This window comes from Macrobrachium rosenbergii, chromosome 4 (assembly GCF_040412425.1).
Source record: "Macrobrachium rosenbergii isolate ZJJX-2024 chromosome 4, ASM4041242v1, whole genome shotgun sequence".
Taxonomy (NCBI): domain Eukaryota; kingdom Metazoa; phylum Arthropoda; class Malacostraca; order Decapoda; family Palaemonidae; genus Macrobrachium; species Macrobrachium rosenbergii.
This window is the reverse complement of record NC_089744.1, coordinates 77392566-77419970: the sequence shown is the minus strand read 5'-3', so window position 1 is coordinate 77419970 and position 27405 is coordinate 77392566. Positions and strand designations below refer to the sequence as shown.

Sequence of the window (27405 nt, the reverse complement as noted above, 5' to 3'; positions counted from 1 at the left end):
CCAAAGAAAGGGGGAAATCTGCTGCTAACACTGCCTGCTCCATGCCGGGGGCCCAGCAGATCCTACCTTTGAGGTTTGCGGTTCTCCATGACCCCTGGCACCCATTAGGGCTGGTTCAGGGGAACTGAAAAAGAACGGTTAGTTTCTGTTTCCCTATTAACTATATTTTGTTCTCTGAATTCTGATACTTGGTCATAAAACTAGAAAATAAATCTGTCATGCCAGCTGATAATTATCTTCCAACTTCCTGAATAACTCTGATTCTATAGCTTCCTTATCTAAACTCTGAGTTTCTACAGCCGGTTCCTTACATTTGCTCTTCGAAGCCAGAGATTTTCCATGCTTAACATAATCTTCCATCTGATCTTTTGACCATGACCTACATTTGTCACATCTCAAAGTTAAGCTACATTGCACCTTCCTACAAGCTATACAAACTGAATGTCTGTCATGTTTGAGGGTACTCATCCTCCATTTGCAAACTGTGCACGATCGGTGAGTTGCAGCATCTCCAGCAGTTGCGGTGTCGGTCGCAGTAGTTGTAGCCGAGGTTAAAGCAGTTGCGCTATCCAAGGGGGGCATCTTTTTATCCAATCTATCCATTGTGAGTCCAAAACGAGCTAGAGTCCAGACAGGAGAGAAAAATCCAATGCCAGGAACAGAACAATCCAGGAGAAAAGGCGAAAAAAAACCGGTCCAAGTTGTTATCCAATATCAGTAAAGTCAGTATACAGGGGTCAGGCTAATAACCAAAAGTTCGCCTGAAGCAGGAAACATCCATGCAGCAAGGCGAACAGAAAGCAATTGGGGAACCTGGCCTCATACAGCTGGGACTTGCAACAGCGTTGCCAACAGTGCTTCAGGTAACACATCTTGACAAGATTCCTGTAAGCGTTGGTAATGCTGACAGTTAATTACCCAATTAATGGGTAAAGTTACGGGGATACAATTCGGGCTGGTGGGTAACAAGGCTAATTCAGGTGTTCAGGGAGTGTATTGCAATACAATATTTATCATTTACCATACAGTATACAGGCAGTCCCCGGTTATTGGAGATCCGGTTTTATGTCGCTGATGTGTGTTGATTTCCATTTACTGGCACCGATACATAGCTAAAAGAGTGCTGACCTCTGGTTATTGGCGCCGATAAGCACCAAAAATCCCCGATTTTCGGTTATCAGCGATTTTTGCTTATCGTCACACCATCAAAACAGAACCCCTGCCAATAACCGGGCACTGCCTGTAATGGTATTTCCAATTCATAAATTCCATGACCTCACAAATGCTTCAAAAATTCTCTTTAAACAAACTTACCTATCATAATTACATACATAATCTCGAGGAAATATTATGCCACATCCCATGACATCACCTTTATGGCATCTAGGACCAAATAATGAACCAACCGTACTACCCGTGAAGACTCTACCATCGTCTGCATGATATGCTATACTCCCTCTATTCCATCCAGGATGTCGATTTTGAGGGTATTCCTGAAATTAAAGTTGAATACTACATAAACACCAGATTTATTTTTGTTATGAAAAGGTATAATTCTACATTCTAGACACAAGTTATTTTCTATCAAGAAAAGCCAGATTGCCGTACCACAAGATTTACTGCACACAATACAGTACAGTACATCAATGCAATACACTAACTTTATTCCCAATCTTGAAAGAATTCTCCTTTATACCAAGTGAAAATGCCTACTCCTTTTCCATGTTACACTTGTTTTTCCTACATTTCTATATCATGTTGAATTAAAAAGATAGCTTCTCTTCCCTGAAATGAGTCAACCCATAAAAATATGTACTAGAAGGAAAAAGTGCAGTTTATAGTGTGCCTTGCATGGCAAAAAGATGGTGCTTAAAGGTTTTTGCAGCATCCTGTCTGTTGCATTGCTTCCCATCTTTCACTTATTTTCTGTCCCTTGTGTCTCTCTCTCACCACCTACATGTCCATTTCTTTAACTTTACCTTGGTCCAACTTTCAATTATCATATATGAACTAATACTCCTCATAAGTATTACTTAAATCAATAGAAGTCAATGGTTGACAACCAAGGAGGCTGAGGCTCTAGTAAAGAAATGTAAGGTGAAATCTAAAGGCTGAAGAAGTTGCCACCTTTTGACTTGAGACTTGCTAGAGGCTTGCAACATAATTTTGCTGCTTAGTGACATAATTATCTGATGCAGATCATAACAGCTACTTCCTATAGTATGGTCAACAAAAGTTGCAAAAACTGCATTGCTTGAGCTACTTCCTATAGTATGGTCAACAAAAGTTGCAAAAACTGCATCGCTTCAAAAGATTTAACAAAAAGACTAATTTAGGTCATTCCTCACTGTCATCATTGTCTTCTGTAGTAGGCAGGGGAGTTAAAGATAAAAAATCTTCTCATTCATCTGCATCTCAGATCCTTGGTCACTCTTAGCTATGTCCAGAGACTAATAATTCCCACACTGGATAAAATATCTCCATCTTTCTTCAACAGTGAGACAGACTTACCTCAAAGCCCTTGAAATCAAACAGATTGTTCAGCAATCTATCTGAGTTGTTAGCCAGTGATGAGATCTATATCAAGGTGATATGCTTTGGACTTTGTTAGCATCCTTGCATCACAGCCACATTCTTTTTCATCCTTATCCCTTTTGATACCTCGATAAAATAGGCCAGTTTCATCCACTTTCTATCCAGAAAAGCAAAAGCACAAACCATATTCATCAATGACTTTTAAAAATATACCAAGTCGAAAATTCCCCAGCAACCTACATGTCAGCTGATGGTCTCTCTCTCTCTCTCTCTCTGGATATACAGACCTGGTGGGCAACTGAGGTGATAGAATATGGTCAGGCACCAGTCACATGCTTTGAAAGATGGGAATTGGAATCATGTATGCAAGCCTCTAAGCTTTTGCCCATAACTTCATATCACAGACAAAGACTTGGAGTGACCTCTGCTGTACAAATCACATGAAAACATCTAGGGGAGCTTTACATTTTGCTAAAAAGAAGCTGTTCTCTCAATTTCCTTATCATCACTGCCTCCAATGTCATATGAAAATTCACCACTCATGTCTCTCCTGTGCTTTACCTCAGAGACACATGGTGGTGCTAGTAGCAGCAGAATTACACCATGTATGCCTCCTGATCAAACTCTGCCAATGTTTAGGATTTCACACACACTAGAAGTCAGACATAGACATGAAGAACTGACAGACCAACAGGTGGTAATCCACTGGTCAGAGAAAGATGTTCCTCACAGATGCTTCAGAACACGGTCTCTACAGGTAATAAGGTCTTGGTCACAAGTTTCTCAACAAGAAAATTACACAGTGGTTGCGTTATACAATGTACTAAATGGTAGATATCTTTGCTTGGGTGCAGATATCTTTGCTTGGGCAGAGGTCAAAAAAGTCAATACAAGATATGTTCCAAGGAAGACACAATTTATTAACAGCCAGTTTCAATAAGGAGAACGTTCTGTCATAATGGTTACTGCACCCAAATATCTGCCAAGCTCTTTGGCTTTAAAGGGGCACATTTTTCTGTTGGACAAAAGTGTAGTGTCTGCAGCATTTGAAAACCAATATTGTGGCCATATGAATGATGGATTTGTATGAAAAAACTTTAGTTTTTCCAAAGATTCAGTGTTTAAAATGTTCTTTCAAAGTATAATGCCAAGAAATGTAAAACTGAAAAATGGGAGAGTTTTAATAAAAAACTGAATAAAATACACCAACACTGATACCAACTATACAACCATATCATTGACCATAGTTTTGGTGATTAGTGTATACATACCTTTCTAGTAAGTCCAATGGTTATATATCCTGATCTTCCAGGATCAACTATTTCCATTTCAAAGTAGTGTGAAGTTGTGTTTAATGGCACTCGAGCTTGAGCTAAGCCTACATCAACGAGAGACTTTCCTCTTCCACAATATTCCAACATCTGACAAAAGAATAAAAAAGAATGTTATCAAGGAGGGTTATAATTTATGAACAATTTCAATGAAAAGGCCAAATTTTTAAAGTAATTTGTATTTTTCCTAGATAAACAAACTGTAGCCTTTCATATATGGAGTATCCTTCTGCGCATGCACTGGATTGGTTTTATACTGACTACAAAGACAGTACTACCCAGGTGGAGATTGGGGAGTGGGAATGCCCATTCTCACCCAACCGATGCTACTCATTTATCTTCTGGCCTGTATTCGGTCAGAAAAACTGAAAGCAAAAAACCAAGCAGGGTGGACACAGTGCATTACCTCCAATAAGAAAGGCTATGGTTTGTGTACCTAGGAAAAATACAAATTACTTTTAAAACTTGTGATTTTAATGAAATAAGAAACCTGTTAAAAAAAAGAAGTAAATTTAAAAATGGAAATATACAGTACAGTATCAGGATTATCAGTATGCTTTTGTTATTACATCTACAACAATAAGATCCTCTCTTGCTGGTAAATACCTAGGAATAAAAAGGATTACAGAACATGAAGCAAGGAAACAAATGAAGATTCTGGGTTAGTTGCTCTACAAAATAACTATGAGAAGAGGGGCTGGAGATGAATCGAGATTTGTGAAGGGTGGCTGTTCACAGCCCATTTACAAACAAACCAACACCAGCAAAGATGTGCTTAGTCCATATGAGACAGTTAGCCTCTACTGTCCTTATATACAATATCCTACTTTTTAAATTCAAATCACATGAGCTACCACTTAACTCATAAACAATAGGTATTACTGTGATGAACAAGGCCCTGACTTTGTTTACTGTCATGAAGATGAAGCCTTCTCAACACATGAAGCTAAACAACTTATCAGTAACTGCAGATGTCAACTGCCCTATTGAGAAAATATAAGAATAGAAATGTCCCTATAGTAATCGTGTTCTACTTACCTGTCCATTCAATCGTATATCATGCAGCCTTAACCACTCTTCTTCAACTGAATCGACAGACATGTGCGTATCTTCATCAGGAGGCCACAGGATCTGCGGAGAGAGTCTAACAGCATCACCAGCTGCTGCTAATCCCACACATGGATACAATCCTCCTGGTGGAACTCTAACCATCACGGATCCCACCTACAAGTATTATACTTCACTATTAGGTTACTTTCTGAAAACATATTAAAATAGTGTAATGTAAACATCACAACAGTAATCAGAGTATCATCACTGGATCCCACCTACAAGAGTTACACTTCATTATAATCTTCTGAAAGCATATTGATAGTGTAATGTAACAATAATAGTAATCAGAATAGAATGTAAAAATAACATAGGGTGCACTATAATCCAATCTTGAAAGAACAAGATTGTGACACATACAGTATAATGTACATCTAAAATGCATCTGTTGATCAGATAATAGAGAAAGTATGCATGCTACAAGGGGGGAAAAAAGTTCTAAACATAAACACATCTCTTCTCTACCACATACAAACCAACACGTTTATTTACCTTAGGGTAGCAAGTATAAACTACTCCTTGCTCACAACACAACCCTAGTTAATGAAAGAGAGACTCATGGCTTCCCTATAGATTTAAAGTTTGTAACAGTAATTCAGTTACTGCAGCAATTCACTAAAGCACAAACAGCTAAAAGTTATAAATATGGGACGTATAAATGTTAGGCATAAATAGCTTGCAATTAATTGTACCTACAAAGTGCCGCAGGTCAACTCAGTAAAGGGATTTATTTTACCAATGTCAAAGCTCTGACAAAAGCACTTTACCTTCCTCCATACGTGTTATAAAATGAATTGTGTTCCATTAGCTTTCTAGTAGTAAAGGTTACACTGTTTTATGGTTTAAAATACTATAATGGGGAAAAGAAAACTGGGCATTTTGTATAACCATTTTAAAAAATACACAAAAACAAAAATCCAGTCATATGTGTTTCAATGCATGAAAGAGAAGTATTTCTGCTGTCCTCTAAATAACAGGGCATTACAATACATACATTAGATATTAACAGAAAACAATCAATGTCATAAAAACGAACAAAATCACTCCCAGCAAGTAAACTATATGTAAATAGTCTCTAAAGGGAAGAGAAAGGTCATATAAAGAATGCATACTAAGTTACCCTCCAGTATTCACGAGGGGCTTGTACAAATGTTAATACAGTGAATACCATCTAATGTTATTTTCCATAAATACTCTTGATCCAATTGTGTCCGTCATTAATTTAATCTAGAACAGGTCATATAAACTAAAACTCAATAGATACACTTACAAGTTTCAACTCAAGGCATACATCATTCAATTTGATACACAGGATAAAATCCCACAATTTCAACAACATTCTCATGCAATTCTTCTGATATTAACATTTTAATTACAAGCATAACACACCCTACAATCTAAAAGTCTCACTGTTTAGAGATCACATTCCTTTTCAACAATGTTTATTTCTAACTTCAATGAATAATGTAATTCTTCAGGATATTAATTGCAATCTCTTTACCAAAGTTAAAAGTTAATACAGATTATGCAATAAATCATGAACTCCCTTACACTAAGAATATATCAAACTGATATGAGAAATTTTCATATATGAAAATGCTGACTGCTACAAGCAGTTTACTGTAGTGTCAACAAAAGAAGACAGATGCTGTACAGAGTGGGCCACCCTTACCTCTCTTGAAAAGTGTTCTAAAACTTCTTGTATAAACAAAGAGAGTTACTTCTAACCTTCTAACCTCTCACAGGGCTCTAGCAAGAAGGATTTACTATTCTTCAATGAGAAAGAACACTTGAGTATGACAAAGTTAAAGAATCTGTACAGCTAAATTTTAGAGGTAAAATGGAATGGATGAAGTTCAGAGCAATACACCTGGGTGCTAAAAGGATGCTGCAAAGAACATTTAGTACAACCTACAGTGTGCTGTTCTAAACTTGGCACTATGAAATTAGGACCAATGGGAATAGATGAAAAGCAAAAGACAGAGCCATAAAATGGAAGGTTCAAAGGTGAGATGTCAAAGGGACCAAGAAAACGCCAAGAGAGATGTTATGTCTGATTACAGTACTGTATCAAATGTAACAAATTTTCACAGAGATACTCTGGACTACAAAATGTTAACCAAGTAAAAAATACTCTATGGCCAAAATTAAAATAAGATAACACGAGAAGAACCATGTTGTGGTGGAAGGGCAGGACTTGGAGGAGGTATAATATTTACATTACCCTAGCAACAGACTGAACTGTAAAACTGGCACTGTAAACAAAGTAACAAAAAAAAAAAAAAAAAATGGGAGTAAAAAGTCTAAACTTCCCTACACATCTGAGACATTAGTATTAAAAAAAAATGGAGATTTTGAAGAAGTGGAACTCCAAAGTGGAGAGATTTATGGCTGGAATGTTTTGGAAAGTTCATGATGTAAATGAAACAGCAGCTTAGAGATGTGGTGCCCAGCAACTAGAAAATAGAAAGGGATTTAATACATTAGGATGGTCTGATCAAGAGATGTAGAGAGAAGCAGTCAGCAGGTAGCATACTCTGCAAATTGCAGGACAAAGATGAGAATGAAAATTCCAGAAAATTATTGAGAAATGACAAGGAAACCGATGAAGACCTATACCAGATGGAATTAAGCAGAAGGTTCACTAATTGTACCAGTAGAGAACTCTTTATAAGCTTAATCCTGTAAGGGGAAAATTTATGTAAAAATGTTAAATTATGATAGCAATGAAAATTGCAATACCTACAGTGAAGATAATGGCACATTTATCAGAAGAATCTAATGTAGAAGTTGATGACTACCAAGAGTATCAAGGATCAACATTGAGCCCTTTTTTGTATATCAGAGTAAGGTAAAAAGCTGCCAAAGTACAAAAGTGAAAGCTCTCCGAGAGATACTGCATGGAAATAACCTGATGTTTTCACACCAAAGAGGCTGTCTTATAGGATTTACGAAAATGGTGATCTTTGATTTATAGAAATGCAAATGTAAAATGAAGAAAAGATGGCTAAAATTACATGTAAGTTAAACCAAGGTAAAGCGGCTGTACTGGTGTACTGGTGAATGTAGTATTTGGAAGTTTACATAGATTAAGGAATTTTCAATGCCTGGCATGTATAAGAAGTGCTAAGTGAAGACATGGAGGAAGATGATTATGCTATGACAGAGAAAAGACCTTGAGGGAGTTAGAAAATTTGTTACTGTGAGGCTAGAAATGAGACAGTGGTATGAAAACGTAACACTTAAGGTCAGATTCGAGAAAGGTGTAATTGCACATAACAATAAGGAGATTTGAATTACAAAAAAAATGACAGGACATATGTAATTACTAAACTATATAAAGTAGTGTTAATAAAAAAAACCAGTAGACTAGGGCATCAGGAATGCCAAAGATTTAGTTGTAATACAAATGGTCCATGTACAAAGACTATGGTACAACCCAGTACTTGAAAGCACTGATTATGCGGTCACAACCTGGAGTACGGCTGGCAACTATAGCTGTCATGTGATATAGCCCTTGTTTTCTACTGAAATAATTTTATCAACTTCAAAGAATGCGCTCTTCCAATGGAATTCAAGCACTGGTACAGCAAATATTTTGCAATAGTAAATATCTTTTATTTTATGCATGCAAGGATTTTGGTTACTTTTGATTCACCTCTGTATAATATGTCTAGCCTTCTCTTACTTGTTCCATGCTATTTAATTCAAGCCTATAGTTCCCAGTATATTTTCTTCCAAATGACGGAGCTAATGAGCCAGTGGTATACAGCTTCAACTGACTTCATTCCAGGATGGCACTGCAATGCTGTCTATTCTTTTCAGACCGGTGGTCTTTTCCATCACCTACCAAACTGCTGTTCAGGTACCAATCATATTGCATGAAAGTGGCTCTAACAAAATATTATTAAGGCATGTGTCACGTGTATGCTCAGGGGAAGGGGGGAGGGTGGCAGTAGTGGTTACATATGGTGTGCCTTGCATGGCATGCTGTAGACAGTACTACAGGTTCTTTCCTGCTTTTCTTCATACCCTGTATTGCTTTTTGCCTTATACTTTTCATCTACTCTCTTTCACTTAATTTCCACCTAGCTTTTCAACTTCTTTACCTTCGATCTTTAATTTAACAAGATGGCTAAATAGTATCTCAGGTGTAGCATTGCATATTAAGACTGATCTATGCATCTTTTAAATCAAAGAGTGTTAAATTTTATCTCTTTTGGTCTCAGCATGCTTCTGTACAGAAAACAGAATGATGCAAACCTTTTTAATTATAAAATAGCTTAAAGAGACATTTGATTTTAAATGACAATAAAAAAAACCTGGAACAAGATAAAGCTGAAGTCAGAAACCTAGACAGGATGAGATCAAGGGTAACTAATAAAAGAGTAGTACACAGACAGTAATGCAGCTTTGGGAGAAGGATAACTCCAAAGAAATTTCTGTAGCATCTACAATGGGCCATACAAGGTAAACTGTAAGTCTTACCTCCTTATGAGGTTCTCCTTAAATGAGAGGATAAAACTTGGGTATAGCATATTTATGTAAGTGGGACAACTATGGAATAAACGAAATATGAAAGACTGAGAGTAATGAAACTGGAGGTTGAAATGACAATGCAAAGAACTTTAATATGCCGGTAGGCGGTATCCCCTTCTTGGGATTAACCTGTGCAAATACCTTAGCAAGAGTACTGCTATTTTTATGGTGATAAAAATGTTTAACTATATCTTGACTAATAAGACTAGAATAATCAACAAGAGGTAGAAATAAAAAAATATCTTGATGAAAAACTATGAATATGCTACAAATGAGACACTGTCCCTCATAAATTAAAATGAGCATATCAGAAAGTAAAACTGAACATGACAGAAGAAAATTTGTGTCAGCTCATGTGGGCCCAACATATGGACATGATTCACTTATGTGAGAGCAGCCCTTAAATATCCCATGATATAGGTATAAGTGCCTTTCCTTAATGGGGTATGAGTCATAACTCAAATTACTTATACAAACTAAGCTTCAACCCAATAACTTTCTTACAATTGCAAATGTGGTGCCAAAAATAAAATGCAAACAAATAAAATTATTGTACATTACAAACTAGCATGAAGCCCTTAACAGATTAACACAAGTAAAGGCAATTTCTATCTTTTAGTTATTTTCAGGAAACCAAAAGGTCGCTTCTCTTTTTAAACTTCAATTATGGACTGAAACATTCTCGACCAAGAATGAGTGTTTACAGCTACTTCTGTCAAGCAGCATTACCATTACCATAATCTTTGCAACATTACCAGTCTACATTTTAGCAATTTTTGAGCTAAATAAAGAGCTAATTTTAGCTGGGCTTAAAAGTTTTCTACTTTATAGTGATAATTCTAGACAACAGAACTGTATTATTATAAATACATTGTGCATTTGGGTGTTTATATGCAACAGCAATCTTTCTTTCTGAATGTAACTGGGCGACCTGAGGAGGTTTGAACTACAATTTTCACATACCTTTAATGCTATTACAGAATATATAAGGTAATACAGTAAAGAGTGTATGTGTGTGTGTGTGTTTGTGCAAACTCACTTTGTCTGACTGCAAACTGACTGGTTTTGAAGTCATAGTCTGTGGGTTTTGAGGTTGACTGGGAACATTTAAAATGCCAGCTTGTTGTACAATAATAAAAAGGCATTTTTTGTTGCAGAATGCCGATTGCTGCACTGTTTTAATTTTTCCTTTACTTCTGTTTTCCTTAATTATTACCAAATTTCCTAATAAAGAGAGAACATTTTACTAAAATTAGTGATGAACCTTCAACCTTTTTTCCCTTTACCATGGATATCATTACAAAGCAAGACTAACCTCATTTATATTTGTGGAGGTATATTTCAGGGGATGGGGATATTGGGAAAAAAAAAAAAAAAAAAAAAAAATGTAAAATCCAAATACTTGTAATTTCATGATTCCCAGACCCAAACACTTGATTGAAATAACTGATCAGGGACAGGGTTAAACAATTTATTGAAAACTGGCATGACATTAACAATGAATAACCACTAATTTCATCAGGTGAGACCAAGAGAAGAAAGAAAACTAGTAAAGTATCTCAGGAGCCTTTTTTCACAATGAACCCATTACTCATATACAGCCAACATTCATGGTCTTCCAATGTCCCAGACATTGCAGTCTCTTGTCTAACAGAAACCTGAAGAATGAAATCCCAAAATGCAGGCACCACCTACACCCTCCCTCTGGTGCTCATCAAATGCCTGTTTCACTTTTCACATATCTTTAAAGTTGATAAACACTAGGCCAAATTCCCCACTTAATCCTCAAAATGTTAGACATTATTAAATATGTGAAGCTGGGGATGGAAAGTGTAAGCTTCAAGACCAGAATTTACACAGTTTCTGTTGCATTCTGGGATGTTTGTCTGAAAGTGAGGCTCTGCCAAAGTAGATTTCATCTATCTTTCCCCCTTCCTCACTGAATTTCCAAGCAGCAGATAATCAACACTGCTGGGTGCTATGGCAAATTTGAAGGAATAAGTATTAGGAACTACCAGGTCACTGCTCTCAGAGGTTTTTGGGAAAACAGAACCTCTCAGAGAGCAGGAGGATGGTGATACCTCTTAGCTATGCTAGGTTCTTGGGGAAGGAGAACCTCTCAAAGAACAAGAGGATGGTGATGACTCTTTGCTAAGCTTTTATTTTCATCTTTAAAACTGTACTGTAATTTCTCGCCAGCTGAAATAATGAAGGGGAAGGAATTGGTGATGAGGGATCTCTCCAACCTCCTGTTTCTTTCTGACATCAATGATCTACAAGTCTCAGACTTCATGGACCCATTCATGTTCCTGGAAGATCTAGTTTGGGAATTCTGAAGCAAGCACAACTTAGCAGTGACTAAGGCAACCATCACCAACATGTGAGGCAACCTGACCTCATAGAAACAGTACTCAGTGCCATCAAGGTGGAATCAATGACCAGCCTAATCACATACCTAAAGAATACAAAGCATTTGAAAACAAGCATACCTTGTAGGAAAGCTTTTCCTTCTACCAAAACTCAGATGATTCCAGTGAAGAGGCAGCACTTATCCTCTTGGCGTAAGAAAGGTAGGTGGCTTATATGGAAATTCCCTGCTGAGGGGAGGTTTTGGGAGTAGGATGAAAGAAGTATTGTCGTTCTGGGCGCTCTTCTGCCAGCGAGGATTTGTTTCCAGAAATTCTGGACACTGTGACTTCAGTCAAGAGGTAAAAAGCATCAAGGACAACTTTGTTTTCTGCAGAGTACAGGCAGTCCCCAGTTATCTGCGGGGGTTCCGTTCGATGGCATGACGATAAGCGAAAATTGCCGATAACCGGAGATTGGCACTTCTGTTAGGTATGTATCGGCACCAATACCTGATTATCGGGGTCAATATCCGATTATCAGTGACAATAAGCAGAAATCGGCGCATATTGGCGCCAAAAATCGCCGATTTTCGTCGGTAGAAAAGCGCCGGAAAACCGGACCTGTAGACTTCAGTTCATACGTTAGGATTCCAGGAGGCTGTAGGCTTGGAGGTCAAGTTGATCCTGCAAAAGCAGGATGCTACAGGAGGTGCATAATAAGTCCCTGCTAATCTCCTGCTGTCTGCTGATGTCTCATGAATTAGGTGTACTATTCCCTTTTACTCTCTATTCCCTCATATTTATTTATTTCTCCAATTTTCCTATAACTTATCACTCTCTCTGCAGGGTGATTTCCCTTTGAAACCCTCCTAGGTTTATAGTCTGTGGACTCTATCCAAGAAGGTTTTTAGCTGGAGATTTAAAGATAGATAGCCTATTATCTAGATAAAATCAAAATTAAGTCAGGTGTTTGAAGATCCATAAGAGTGTATATGTAGCACATGCATAGTGGGTTACTGCTTGTCTTCAGTCAGTTACAGAAAAGACTACAGTGTCTGGGATATTCATGGACCACAAATGTAGTTTGTATGTAAGAGATGGGTCTGTATTGAAAAAAAAAAAAAAAAAAAAAAAAAAAGTTTGTTTTACAGCAAATTTGATTTTCATGAACTATGCTTATATACTATTTACCAACTGACAACTATGACCATCACTATCCAGAAAATCATGCATACTATTTATTGAACATATTTTTATTATGAAGCCCTTTTTTTATATAGACAATTCACAGTAATTTTCATGTCTATTTATATAAACATAATAAAAGAGTGATCAAAATTGAAACAAACTACAAAACAATTAAAAAATTATTTTTAAAGTGTATTACTGAAGTAAAATACAGGGATGCAACAATTCATTTCAAGTTCAGTTTAATGCACTGGACTGTATTAACTATATAACGTTTTCACTTTTCCTTGGAAAGTATGCAACTGCAAATGATGCATATCAAAATTACAATCCAAATGAATCTGAAGAATTACATCAAAATGCAAACAAATTTTCAGTAGGTTTATTTGAAAGAGTATTGCAATCCATAGAAAATAACACTTTTCAAGTCCTAAAGTATCAAGACAAACACTGAATGTCCTTAAAACACACTTCCATTTTGGACAAGGTAGCAAATCTTACCTCCTTCCCATTTTTTGTAAAAAAGACAGGTACAGAAGTCTGGTCATTCTCTGGAGAGATCTGATCAAACTTTACACCACAACCCATTCGATCACCAGCACCACATCTTGGGCCAAATACAACTCCTCTTGGACGGGCTTTGTACAACCTAGAAAGAATGTAACTTCAGTTATACAAAAATCATAATAGCAGGTCTTCCAACTTAAAAAAAATCTATCCGAATCATGCCATCAACACATTTCTCATAAAATAATGGAAACAATCACTCGTTTTATTTATAGAATTTGTAGTTACGGCATAAAAAATTCCTAAATACCATTAAAAGACTGGATGCACTATGCATTACAACTGAAGAACAAATGGCTACTGTTCAAAAGAAATATAACTGCATTAGCAAAAACGTGATATTTTCAGACAATCAACCAAAATTTAAAAAGGCCTCTCGTCATGTTCTCCAAGGAGTACAGGAACTTCCCTACACCACAAATATCACACACATAAAATCTATTAAAACATTAGCATTTAAACACAGCAGTCAAAAATTTTTTCTTACCTCCCATCATCCGCATGATATCCAACGCTGTCTACAGCCCAACCAGGGAGCTTGTGTAGTGGATATTTTGCAGAACAAAGACCTGAAAGCAAGTTCTGATATCAGACAGTGAGGTCTCAGATATGATCAACATATTAGATCTTAAAAACTATCTGTAATTGAAATTTTCCTGTGCAAGTCATATCTATGACAGGTTGTGTTCTGTGACTTTTGAACCCAGGAGTAATGCACTCATATCTGCCACAACTTTTACGGAAGTTTAGATTCAATTCACAACGATGGACTTAAGGTTTTACACAGGACCATGATAATCTTCTCAAAATTATTTATACTAGCTGAATGCAATGTACTGCCTCTGACAAAGGCCATCCCTATGAGTAAAAAAATGTTATTCAATAATATTAAAAAATGATCTTGTATGTGAAGGGAAATAAAGATGAAAGTACGAAACTATGACTTGACAACATTGTTATTATTAAATGAAATATTTTCATTATTAATCATAAATATCAAAGCCAAATTATCCTTTTGAGATATTTGAGAATTAGTGTCCAAAACTTGCCTATGGTAAAACACATACTATTGTGGCTTGCTACTTAAATGCTTAGAGATAATTTTCTTTTACTGCTTGTTGTAAATTTGGTTTTTCATAATACTGTACAGTGTAGAGAATGGTAGTTCTGGTCTCACTTTAAAGCAAAACAACTAAAATAATTGTACTTTATTTTGATATTTTTGAAAATGTAAAAAACAAAATAGGGTCAGAATGATGTGCTAGCAGAGAACAGATATTTCTTTGATTTGTATAAATAACTATTTTTTGAGAAAAATTAGTTATTTACTAAAACCTTTTGATGAATTTCCTTTCCAATAATAGATATATTTCTATTTATGTAATTAATTGTACATAAAAATAATGTACGGAAATACGTTGAAATATAGGCAATCAATTTTATGATTTCTATTTTGGAAATGGTTTAATAATTCTCTATGTGCATGGAGATAAAGACTTATCCATCCACAAATTCTTCAGCTGTCATTCCGATATCCAAAGACAAATATTCATTCCGATATCCAATGACAAATATTCTTTTTCTACAGATGGCAAATTTTGATTTAATGGAATCAATAGGGATGGAATTTGTATGACATCGCTTGTCATTGATGAAATCTCAAAGGGTTACATAACTAAAGAGAACCATAGACAGAAAAAATTCTCCCCCAACAAACACACACACACACACACAGTAACTACACAATAACACCTTGCTAAACTGGCTCCCTTTGATCCATATCTTGATCTAAATACAACAAATCTAAATCAAGCCTCTTCGTAAACATAGTTCCACAATACACCCTTTCTTCTTGTTTACACCAAGATATCCATACGTGCAAGCATTACCTCTCTGTCTGTTGCTAATATTTATATTAAATTATTCTGCGCAAACACCTTTTGTATTCTCCAAAATCAGCTAGGCATAAATTCCCTCTCCAAAAACATTTTTTCACTCATTTTTTCCATATGCACTCACTACTACAGCTTTCTTCTGACAAACCCAACTTTGGCCATAAAATTCCTGAACTTTCACATATGTGCTCTGTCACCCATCCTCAGAGTGTTCCTGATATGGGCAATACTTGTCAGCATTTTAACAGTTACACCCACTTATGCAAATACTTGACAGTATTTTAACAGTTACACCCACTTATGCAGACTATCAACAAACATTTTGCAATCATATGAAATATTAAACACACAAGGTGCATGACACTGGAAATCTGAGAGTGAAATGCAGTTGAAGGAGCACTGATAAGTGAAAATGGAAAACCTCATCTAACATGGGGAGAGAGAGACCCAATACTTATCACTTATTCACATATTTTAGCAGGTATTCAACACTCAACACAGAAATCCTTTTGAATGAGTGAACACACAATGTAAGTGGAACATAATTTTTATGAACATAAACCAATGAAAGACAAGTACTGTACTACACATAACTGCATTTCAAACAAGCAGTAACATGTAGCCTTCACCTTGATTTGAGTATTCCTGACCTAAACTCTATCATCTTTTTAAGAATTGAACTTTTTTATCAAATGGTGAGGAGGCCACATACAGTATTCTGTTACACAATATAAAATAAATGGTATGAAACAGAATATATCAAACAAAAGAGAAGAATTACACATCTCTACAAGTAGAGAGCAGTAAATTACCTATTGAAATGGCTCCTTGGGCCCCCATGTCTAAGATTTCAATCTCAAAATAGCTCTGTTCTGAACAAACGGGCATTTCACCCACATAAACACCAACACGCTCTTCTTCCTCTTCTTCGCTGTAACTGGAACCATAATATTTCAACTTCAATATTAAAAGCAAAATGTTGGCATGATGTACCATCCACTTAAAAATACATGAAACACTCAAGAGTACAACAATTATTTATCTTAGAGCTATCATTTATAAACTTTCAGAAAACATGGCTTATGCAATAACAAAAGATATGCAGTTGTTGCAGATGAGCTAACAATATCTCTTTCTCCTCAAAAAGTACCAGCAAGTCTCCATTAATGACAAATACTCAAGCTGAACAAAATAAATTGAAAAGGGTTAACATTGTGTTTTAATGAAATACTGTAGTCTTCAAAGGGGACGTGAGGTCCTATTTTTTCACACATTCTGAAAAAATACCGAAGTAATGATACAATAGTATTCTGTAATATTTTAGTTCCAAATACATTTTGTTTTTCCTTTATATAAGGTTAAAAGTGTCATGTACCATTTGCTGCAACCAGCTCTGAAACAACTGATATCACTGATATCTTCCCTTTCTTGTGTATCATTTACTAGTTTTACTGTTGTAAAATATCTTCAATACACTTAAAGTGAGATATATATATATATATATATATATATATATATATATATATATATATATATATATATATATATATATATATATATATATATATATAGATAGAGAGAGAGAGAGAGAGAGAGAGAGAGAGAGAGAGAGAGAGAGAGAGAGAGAGATACTATCTGGTCTTACCTCAAGACATCACCTTCAATGATGATCCTTTCGGCTCTTACTTTCTGATCTAGGCCCTGTGCGCTAGCATGGTGTCTCTGTCTAACAAAAGGCCACTGTGGACCTAAGTTATTGTACATGTCAGCCTCTGAGTCGCCAGCTGGGGCTGCTCCAAAAAGCTTTTTGAAGAGAATGAAAAGGTTTGGGTGGACACAGCTCAGCATTAGTGTTGCTGCGTCCGACTGCCTACTCCACTACCCTCTAAGGTCCCCCCAAACAAACTGAAAAGTTTCAGATTGCAAATCTGTCAAAATGGAAAAAAAGATTTTTTGTCCATTAGAAGTGATAACACCAAGGAACATTCAATTGGTAAAGGAAGCATCGTAATATCTAGCATTATAAACACAAAAACAATATTGTAAATATTGAAAAAAACCATTTTGTAGACTACTTACTACTACACTATTCAGGATTTTGAAAGGCCAAATCAGAAACTTTTTCATAAACATTCTCTTACCAAGTTATAAAGCTGCTCTTCTTACAGTACAGTAATGTTTTGATATTAAGTGTTAAGACATAAAAATACTGTAAGTCTGAAAAAATTTGCCTTCAGGTTACAAAGCATAGCTATAGTATTGCACTGCACTACAAAGACAACCTGCATATGGGTAACTGTAAAACTTGCTCTTACTTAATGACAAAAATGAAAAGCTAAGATGTTAAATTACTCTCTTCAATTCTGCTCTGTTATTATTATTATTATTATTACTATTATTATCATTATTATTATTATTATTATTATTATTCAACATAAATACAAATTAATAGTGGAAAAGTCAAAACAGCCATTAAAACTTGCTAAGCAATCTTCCAAGGCACAGAATGTCCATATGTAAGAAAGAGTAAGACTGATAAATAAAAAAACATGTCAAAGTAATGATGGACAACAAACTCATAAGTGTCGCAATCCATAACATTGCCAGTACTATTGTTTCACATTTTTGCATCAAATGAAAGACGCACTGGACAGTTTAACGTTCTGATGCCTCAACACACTGGATGTACTTGAGTTCCCTAAAATGAGCAGTATAGACTAATTCAAGAGGAAAAGTATAGGCAGCATAAGAATTCTCTACTGAACTACAACGTATGGAAGAGGTCGAGAGGGTACCTCCTGGCAAATGTCTCCATAAAAATAGAGAAACTTCAACTTCCAGGAAGTCTGTCTGGAAGATAAAGATCTTGAGAGGTTGCAGACACCCAGAAACAATAATATTCCAGAAATGGTGAAACAAAACTGCATCATCTTGGGGCACTAATACCATCAGTACACTGACAGAGGAAGAATTACAAACAATAACAAGTGTTTGAAAAGGAAAGATTTGCAGAGATGGTAATGCCATTAATGATCAAATATAGAGAACCCCTCTGTTAAGATTAAGCAACAAATTATGGAGTGGAGGCAGAGTACGAGGTCATCGACTTAATAGTCTGTGTGACTTGAGTTCACTTTCAGCTCCACTGACTACACCACTCAGGAGTCACTTCATTTTGCACGAGAGGATGTGTAAACAGTAAAATGACTTGAACTTCTAATGGCTATAAAAGAATGCAGAAATAATGCCACTTTTGCTTAGAAAAATATACATTAAGAAACAAATACGTTTGGTAAAGAAGGAGGGGAAAAGCAGTCATTAGATGTACAGTAATAGCTAAACTGAGTAGTTACAATGCACTACTGATTATGCTGAACATTTATTTACTAACTTCAAAGATTACAGTTAATAAGGCAATAACTAGGGCATATGTAGTGTACTTCCCTACTTTGATCTAATACAAACAACTGTATACATAATTGTTTACAATATAAAAATATTACTTGAAATGAGGTTCTGCATCACCAAAAGACCTGAAAATTAAGACCAATTAGAAGTGTGCAAGTGCAGAGAATGCCATCTATTTGGTTGAACAAAAAATTTATCTTATTTAAAGATTACATTTACTTAAGGACTAAAAAACTTATAATACTATGGCATAATAGTACAAATAATGACCTCAATTTCAAAATACCTATTTACCATTAGTACAAGTCATCTTTTTTTCTCTGAACAATTATACCACAATAATCTCAAAATGACTTGAATTTTCTCTCAAACTGAGATGCTGGGAGTGATTTCCAATTGCTAGACGTACCTGTATTACTCTAACCATACAATAATCAACTATACTAAATTTGCCAAAGGGATAAAAATCTTCTCTTTCATGCATAATTTCGACACATGACTGGATATTTCCACACTTAAAAAAGTAACAATGAAATACAGTATTATACACCTTTATAAAAACAGCATTTCTGCACAGTACAGTACATACAAAGGCTCAAGAATATGTTTCCCATTCTCTCTTCTTGGTACATACGACCAGAGAAATATATATGATAAAAAACAATGCAGGCAAAAATGAAAAAGTGTACTGTAATAAGTCTGTAAATGTTTACAAAAATCTCTTACCAAAACCCCACAAAAACACAAACTTTGTCAACTTAGACTCCCATAAAGCAAACAGTCAATAAAATAAAGTTATTGTATAGCACTTCTACAAAATTGAAGCTTGTCAGCAGAAGTGGCAAAGTGACTAAAATATAAAACAAGCAAAAGGAAAATATAATAACTATGAAGGTAGCAAGAAGCCTCATTAAAAATACATGTGGAACGGGATGAGAATTTTGAGTTCAGATGCTTTCTGAGTAATAAAAATGTAAATTTAGTTTTTTGGAACACCCTATACTGTACAAGCATGGTAACCAAAAACAGTATCATAAATTTTCTATAAAGTATCATACACAATAGGTTGATGTTTTCCAAGAGCACTGTAATTCTTCAGAACTAAAAGGAGTCAAGCTCATTGAAAATAACACAAACCAAAATACACAGAAAAACTATATAATCCGCAAATAAAGTGTACAACCATTCTGTCCCTTACTCTAATAATAATTCTTATGTCACCCATGGCAAACATAAACATCTGGACTAGGCTACACTAGTACCATGAGAGGACTGCCTGTAGTATTGCAGCTTATTAGTATGCAACAAGTACAATAATGTAGTTTGATTGCATCTCGTTTTTTAATCAGTACATTAAACACATTTTACTTGGTACCTTAAATGGAAAAATTGTAAAAATTAACCACAAACTAAAAAAAATTAATCTGGAAGAGATTTGTAATTCAGTCAAATGATTTTTTTAAACACCAAAACTACTTTAACAGAAGCTGATAACAAATAAATTATACCTATTACCTAATAGTCTAAAACTACAAAATATGGTGTAAGATTGTCAACTGACAAGCCTTCAGGAACAAAATAAAAATAATGATTAATTTATACATAGTAGGCCTAAAATTTACAAAGAACTTATATTAAAAACAAATTCTTTCAATTCATAAAATGTAATATTAGATTTACACTTTAATGCATGATTAACCTTCCTAAATGGAGAGGAAGAAAAAATTAGCAAATTACTTGCATATTTTATCAAGGACTGAAACCTGTAAGAGTATTTAAACTTAAAAGTTTCAAAATTCACAAAACTGTCACTTTGCATCTGTCAAAATAACTACCTTGACAGTGTAATTCATAATTCTTTATCTTTTTTTTTTTTTTTTTTTTTTTTGGTGGATACTAGCTACCACTTTAAAGTTTGCCCTTTCTCCTATCCCTTGCTAATCAAATTTACATACCCCTCTCATCAATAATGGAAAGGGTTGTAACTTTAGAGCTTGATAAAATAAGGGTTTTGCATTGTCTAATGGTATTTTGTGGTAACAAATCACTCCAAATACACTTCCATAAAAAACAAGATTATTATAGTTTCACAACATTCAGCAACACAAAACAATAAATCCTGTAGTAATACACAGGCATCTACAGTATTGTCATCACATTATAAACATGTAAGCCTATAATGAACACAAATGAAACCATTTCTAAGTCAGTGTACTGTACAGGACTCTGTCTTGCTAGCTGTACCATACACAGCTGGATGTACAATATGACAAATCAATTTCTCACCAGACAGACTCAATGAATGCCACGTTGCCTGAATGAAGAGCAAGTTAATGATAACTTAGATAATTGCTGGTTACAGTAAAAAGACATCAGAAATTCCCTATGTACCTGTTTTATCCATTCAATGTTTCACAGTACAGTACCTCTTTGATCCCCCTGCTGATTCTGATGCAAAGATAGCCCGTGCTCAGCCTCACTCCTGAGTAGTTTCTCTATACACTTTATGACATCTTATGTAACTGCTTTGTAACCTTTGTACTGAATCAAAAGTGATTTTCCTCAATTTAAAGTGTGCACATATTTTCAGACCCAGCCAGCTTTTCCATCAGATATTCAGGAGTATGGCCTTCAAATGCCTTCTACACTGCACATATAACCTCCACTGCATGCTAAAAACCTGTCTTTAGTTGCGAAATAGGAGACAATTATTTCAAAAACTTTAGAGATATCAAGGACCCATAACTTTTGGCAACCACAACCTATGATAACAGACTGATTAAGTTAAAGAATGAACATCCTGTAGACACTTTTAATCACATCAAAAGAACCACATCAAATATGTGAATTTTCTATGGACACAAAACCATCATAAAAAACATGAGGTAACCATTAAGCAAGGCCTTGGCCATGTAGGCTACATTAGATTGCAGCCCTGCAAGCTTCATGGCAATATTTAGTTTTTTTTTTTTTATAGCTGTTTCGCCTTTTTATTACACACATGAACTGTAAATTTTCCAGTTCTTTTGTCTGTGTTTTGAGAATATTTCACCATTGCTGTTGGTGCCACCAGCCAAAAACCACAGCTTCCAACCATTAGGCTATATGTAGGGGACACAAAAAAAAAGTTTTTGCATTAGATTAATGATAAAAAATTAACATAGCACAAAATAAGTACTGTAATTACAAAAAGGTACTGTTCAGGTGTCTGGCGAGATATTTATTTGTCAAACCAATACAAAATATGCAAATGTACAGTATCTCTAGGAAAGGTTAGGCTGGCCACTGTTCAAAACGATGTTCAGGAAAAAGACCATAGCATAGTGACCTTGACATGGGAAGCCGAGGCTCAATATCTTTTTTATTTTAATGCGTCAAATCTGGAGTTGTGGAATGCTTATTTCATATGCAGTGTATAATATATCCCAGCTACCCTATTTCTGTTACTGGTCTTAACTGTATTAAGTTACCTCCATAAGGGCAATGTAATCAATAGAAAGTGAGTTCTGTAATCTTCTTCACTCTCTTGAGCCTAACCTACAGTTTCAACGGTCTCAAACTGATTAGAATACTCATTATAGTGTCCATGAAAAATATGGCGAATATTTTCTACATGATTCACCTAACCGCTGTGTAAAATAATAGGGGCTGCTTTAGCTAACTTGGATATGGTTTTAGGCATTCTCTGATGACATGCAGGTAGAATTGCTGTAACAGTGGGTCAAACAGTTAAAAAAAAAAAAAAAAAGTAAACAAAGGTGGTCTCAGTCTTGACACTATGCTGTTGAGAGCCATAGGTAATTTTGAATGTGGCAGCAATAGAAAAGAAAAGCTTGGAAAAACCACTGCAAACCTCAGAATGAAGGATCTTAAGTGGTACTGATAATCATACATATCTAAATACACAAAGTTATCAGTATAAACACACAATACATGCCCATTCTAAATCCAGTAAAAACAACACTAAGGTCATGAGCCGACTTATAGGCATAGAGTAGTAGCCTATGATTTTATGAAATCAGTTAAGGCCCTGTGTACTTCACACTAGGCTTATATAACTTAGAAGCAAACTGGTTCAAGGACACCGAACTTGGTGATACTATGACACTTAAATTCCTTGCCCATAGGAGGAGTGCAATGCAAGTTGTGTATTTACCAATAACAATATTGTTGTTATGAAGGTGTTCAGTTATTTTGTAGACATTGTTTGGTAGGCGACAGGTACTTAAAGCATACTACATGCTATTCACTAGTGCTCATGAGAGCTTTTTTGTTATGTAACAAAAACCTACTATTTTCAACCAATTAGACTTTGTACATTCTTACACTAAAGTACCCAGATCTTGGAACGCAGCCATTTTTCCAGGAATGCTGATGCAGATCATAAACGGTACTTTCAAAATATATAAAATTTAAAATAATTATCTGGAAGTGATCCCTTGCACTGATGCCTCTCCTCCACAAAACTAACTTTATCTGAATTACTCGTTAAATCATGGGGGAGCCAGGGGATGCCACCGCTGCCAGTTAGGATTCCTTATGTTAGGTTAGGAAGGTAAGATTTGGATACATCCCTCTAGTTGGTCTTGTGACATTTTTGTCCTTCTTTTTTGATGGATACCAACTGCTAATCTTGTGCTTTAGACAATTTAGACCATTCTATTCTTTTTGGTCTCCCCCCCCAAAAGTATAACTTCTTATTAGGGTCACAGCACAATTGTTACGTGGCCTATATGGGAATGAAAAGGCACAAAAGTGAGTAGTTTACAACAGTTTGTGACTCAAAAGTGTGAGACACAAGACAAGCAACTGAAACAAAATCTGGTTCCTGTATCTGGCAAGAAATCAAAGTGTCACATTACTACCCTGAAAGGAGCTAGCTTAGAGTAGCCATGTCAGGTAGCCCCTGTTAGCCTGTGATAAGCTAGATTGAATAAAATTTTGTTTGTATTCAGTCTGATGTTGGAGTGTCTCTTTGTTGACAACATACAATTTACAAGAGCAAATTTGGAAGCTGAGCAGGGAGATAACGAACGAATCCAGCTAGCTTAGGCTGGCCTGTCGTCAGTACAGATTTATCAGCCTGGTCTGTCCACTCTTCCACGACTCTAGTCTAACCAGAGCGTTTGTTTATCAGCCTAAAATAACCTATGTTAATATTGATACCCATAAATAGGATTCACCTTCAGAAAGCAAATGAAAAGGAGACTTAAATGTACATTGGGGGTAAATTATGCCAATCAGCAACAAAATAACCGAGTTACACCTTTAACAGTTAAAAGTCAAAATATAAATTAATTATGCATACCCTGAGACGTACGTAAAATCTGGTGACTCGTTAGAACACATTTCCAAGATAAAAGTTAACAGAGGATATTGGTTTAACAAGTTAATAACACAGGAGGAGGCTATTCTAGAAGAGAAATATGTACCTTGGCTACGCCGATTGCGTACACAATGGAGTTATTCGTAAATCGCGTATTATTTTTTTTCGAACGAGCGACTTTTATCCGGGAACACTTACAAAAATCCTAGTTTAAAAAAATTACCTGTCTCGACTTAGGTGTTTGACTAGGTTACGACAAAAATATGGTTAGAGAGAAAATACACGAGAGAGAGAGAGAGAGCGAGTCTCACACACCACAGATCGAAGAGGTGCTGTTGTGTGTATGTACGTGAGTTGTGGGTGTGTCTGCGCAAGCGCCAAACGCATATATTGACATATTCATAATTTACGCATTTTGTTCTGTATTATTCCCGGTCTTCCGATAACTTTGGGAGAAGTACACATCCTTTTGAGAACACCCAACTAATAACCACGGGGGTAATTAGGAAGTGGCAAATACACTGCCAAGAGTTTGTTTATTTTTGATCAGCTGATTTGCATGGCTTCCAGACGTACGATTCAAAACCCATGGCTGTCATCTGTGGCTAAGGAAATGGCTTATTCAAATTCCTACCTTCTCACACCTACGCTGAAGTTATATTTATGGATCGATTTGGAGCCGTCGTGTTTGTTCTTATAATGGATTTCGCTGAAGGGACTCGTTGCAAGAGTTGCTGAAAGCGTTATACTTACAGCGTTGTAATCAATGAAAATAAAAGTTAGTTTATGATATTTGACTATTTCTGTTTCAGAAATATAAGTCTGCCAGACTTCAGTAATATCATGAACTGCCACTAGGTATAAATTTAATGCAAGGATCCATGCCATTACAAAATAAAAAAGGAGTAAACCTGTTTCTTATAATTACACTTTAATTACCAACACTGCGACGAAAATCTGCAATGCTTTTAAATCAAGACGGATAACTTGCGCTTATACCACTGAGATACACTTTTATACTATATCCATTGTAGCAGCGCACTAATGACTACTTTGGCTTGTTGAATATAAAAGAATAAATTCTCTTACCTTCCACTTGGAAGCATTTTTTTTACTCTAAAATTATGATAAATGGCTTATTCAGTTTCTTTTTGTACATATCAATGTGGTTCATTCATTTTGCAACCAATGATTGGGTAGATTCACGGCACGTCACTGTTCTTTAAAAGAGAACAAGTTGAAACTCAGTAACAGCTACAATTTGTTATATCCAATAAGAAGCTTACGACATTCTGATAGATTTAAATTCTACTGTTAAGATAAATTTTTGGAAAATGGTTCACCTTATATAACCACAACTATACTAAACCTGAGAGAGAGAGAGAGAGAGAGAGAGAGAGAGAGAGAGAGAGAGAGAGAGAGAGAGAGAGAGAGAGACTTTAAAATTAATTATAGGCTAACTTGGGGTGGCATCACAACGATCTCCACTCCCAGCTTACTTGTGTACGTCTAGTCCTATATCCACATCGAACTCGTGAAAATTAAGTCTGCATAAAATCCCACGGAGTAGTAGACAACTACCGTAATTTCTTTTATATTCAATGAAAGCGACGAAGAACTGAGGACATATTATACTGTCATTTGAAAGAGTTACATGGATTAAAACTCTTGAGAAGTTGTAATAAACAGTTTTCTTTGTCTTGCGCGAGAGATCAGGTTTATAACAAAGCCTTGAATAGTAAAAATATGTACATACATTTGCCAAATAACAGCAATAACATTACTTGAGAACTTGTAAATTCTCTACAGAGATAATGTATTTGTAATTAGTTACCAATAATATTACAATGGACATGAAGCCCACTTACAATTTATAATTTAGCAGAGCAACACAAAACAACTGAATATTAACAATCTCTCAATACAAAACGGCATTCGGCCCTTAGATACTAAAATTTTTCATCGTAAACGGTACAATAAGTTTAAAATAATCCTAACTTTCTAAAAGCATGGGAAAAAAGCAATGTACTAGGAAAGGAAAAAAAGTAAGTCTAAATCAGACCGATGTAACGACTGGTTCCAAGACAATTTAAAAGCAAAAAGTTAAGTATACCTTAGTTTTATCAGACCACTGAGCTGATTAACAGCTCTCCAAAAACAGAACAAAAGTGACTCGAGGGCCAGTACTAGACACAAGTAGACTTGGTACACCTAAAGACGTAAAGAAAATGTGAATGGAACACTTGCGTACAAATAATGTTTTATTGTACAGTACTTTTACTTGAGCGCAAGACTAGCATTGATGTAACTTTGCCCTGAGAATGACTAGCGTTGAAAAGGTAGCCTCTAACTACAATCTACAACGTAGGCTATCAGATAAATCAGTATATTTTTTCAATAACAATAGAGCTATTGAAAATTTTCTCTCTCTCTCGATCTGACACGAAATCATTGCTGTTTCTATATATATTATATATATACAGTATATATATATATATATATATATATATATATACATACACACATATATATATATATATATATATATATATATATATATATATATATATATATATACATATATATATATATATATATATATATATATATATATATATATATATATATATTTATATAATTATTTATATTATTCAGTTTGTTTTCACCGGATACGTTTGACGTATTTACGTATTAGAGTAAACTCGTAATACTCAAGCATGAGTTGTGTTAACTATGCTTATATTTTGCATGTTATTACAAAATCTGTCTTATGAATAAATAGACGTACAAAAGCGCTTGAATTTCAGTTCGTCATCATAACACCTGCATATTTTAATACCCGATAATGAATCTAAATTGCCACCGTTAATCTCAATGCAAAATTATATCTGCCCAATAATTAGTTTCTCTAAAAATGTTTACTTTGTCTTCCAGCTTTGTTTGTTGCGGTTCTCTCTCTCCGCCCCCCCTCTCTCTCTCTCTCTCTCTCTTCCCCTTTACTAAAATTTACACAAGAGATTTGAACCTACCTCTCTCTCTCTCTCTATAATTTCTAATATAGAATAAGAATGTTCAGGGTTAGACGAACGCAAAATTTTAAATAAGAAAAAAAAAAAAAAGTAAAAATAGCAAGATCCGCGTACATTAGGTACGCCCAA

The 27405-nt window shown here is 35.3% G+C and overlaps 1 protein-coding gene across 2 annotated transcripts in view; it reads right to left on the bottom strand.

Annotated features, from left to right (window-relative positions):
- The window catches only part of LOC136835886 (SPRY domain-containing protein 3-like), a 38276-nt gene extending 13682 nt beyond the window's left edge, over nt 1-24594 (bottom strand). Inside the window, exons 1-8 of one of the 2 annotated variants that reach the window (XM_067099740.1) lie at nt 24354-24594; nt 17159-17441; nt 16326-16450; nt 14106-14187; nt 13553-13700; nt 4905-5090; nt 3807-3956; nt 1315-1493 (exon numbers count right to left, since the gene is read on the bottom strand). In XM_067099740.1, the coding sequence (XP_066955841.1) occupies nt 1315-1493; nt 3807-3956; nt 4905-5090; nt 13553-13700; nt 14106-14187; nt 16326-16450; nt 17159-17361 (1073 nt within the window). In that variant the 5' untranslated portion in view covers nt 17362-17441; nt 24354-24594. The remainder of the gene's footprint in view (nt 1-1314; nt 1494-3806; nt 3957-4904; nt 5091-13552; nt 13701-14105; nt 14188-16325; nt 16451-17158; nt 17442-24353) is intronic. The other variant, XM_067099731.1, reaches the window with a different exon arrangement.
- Nucleotides 24595-27405: the final 2811 nt, after the last annotated feature.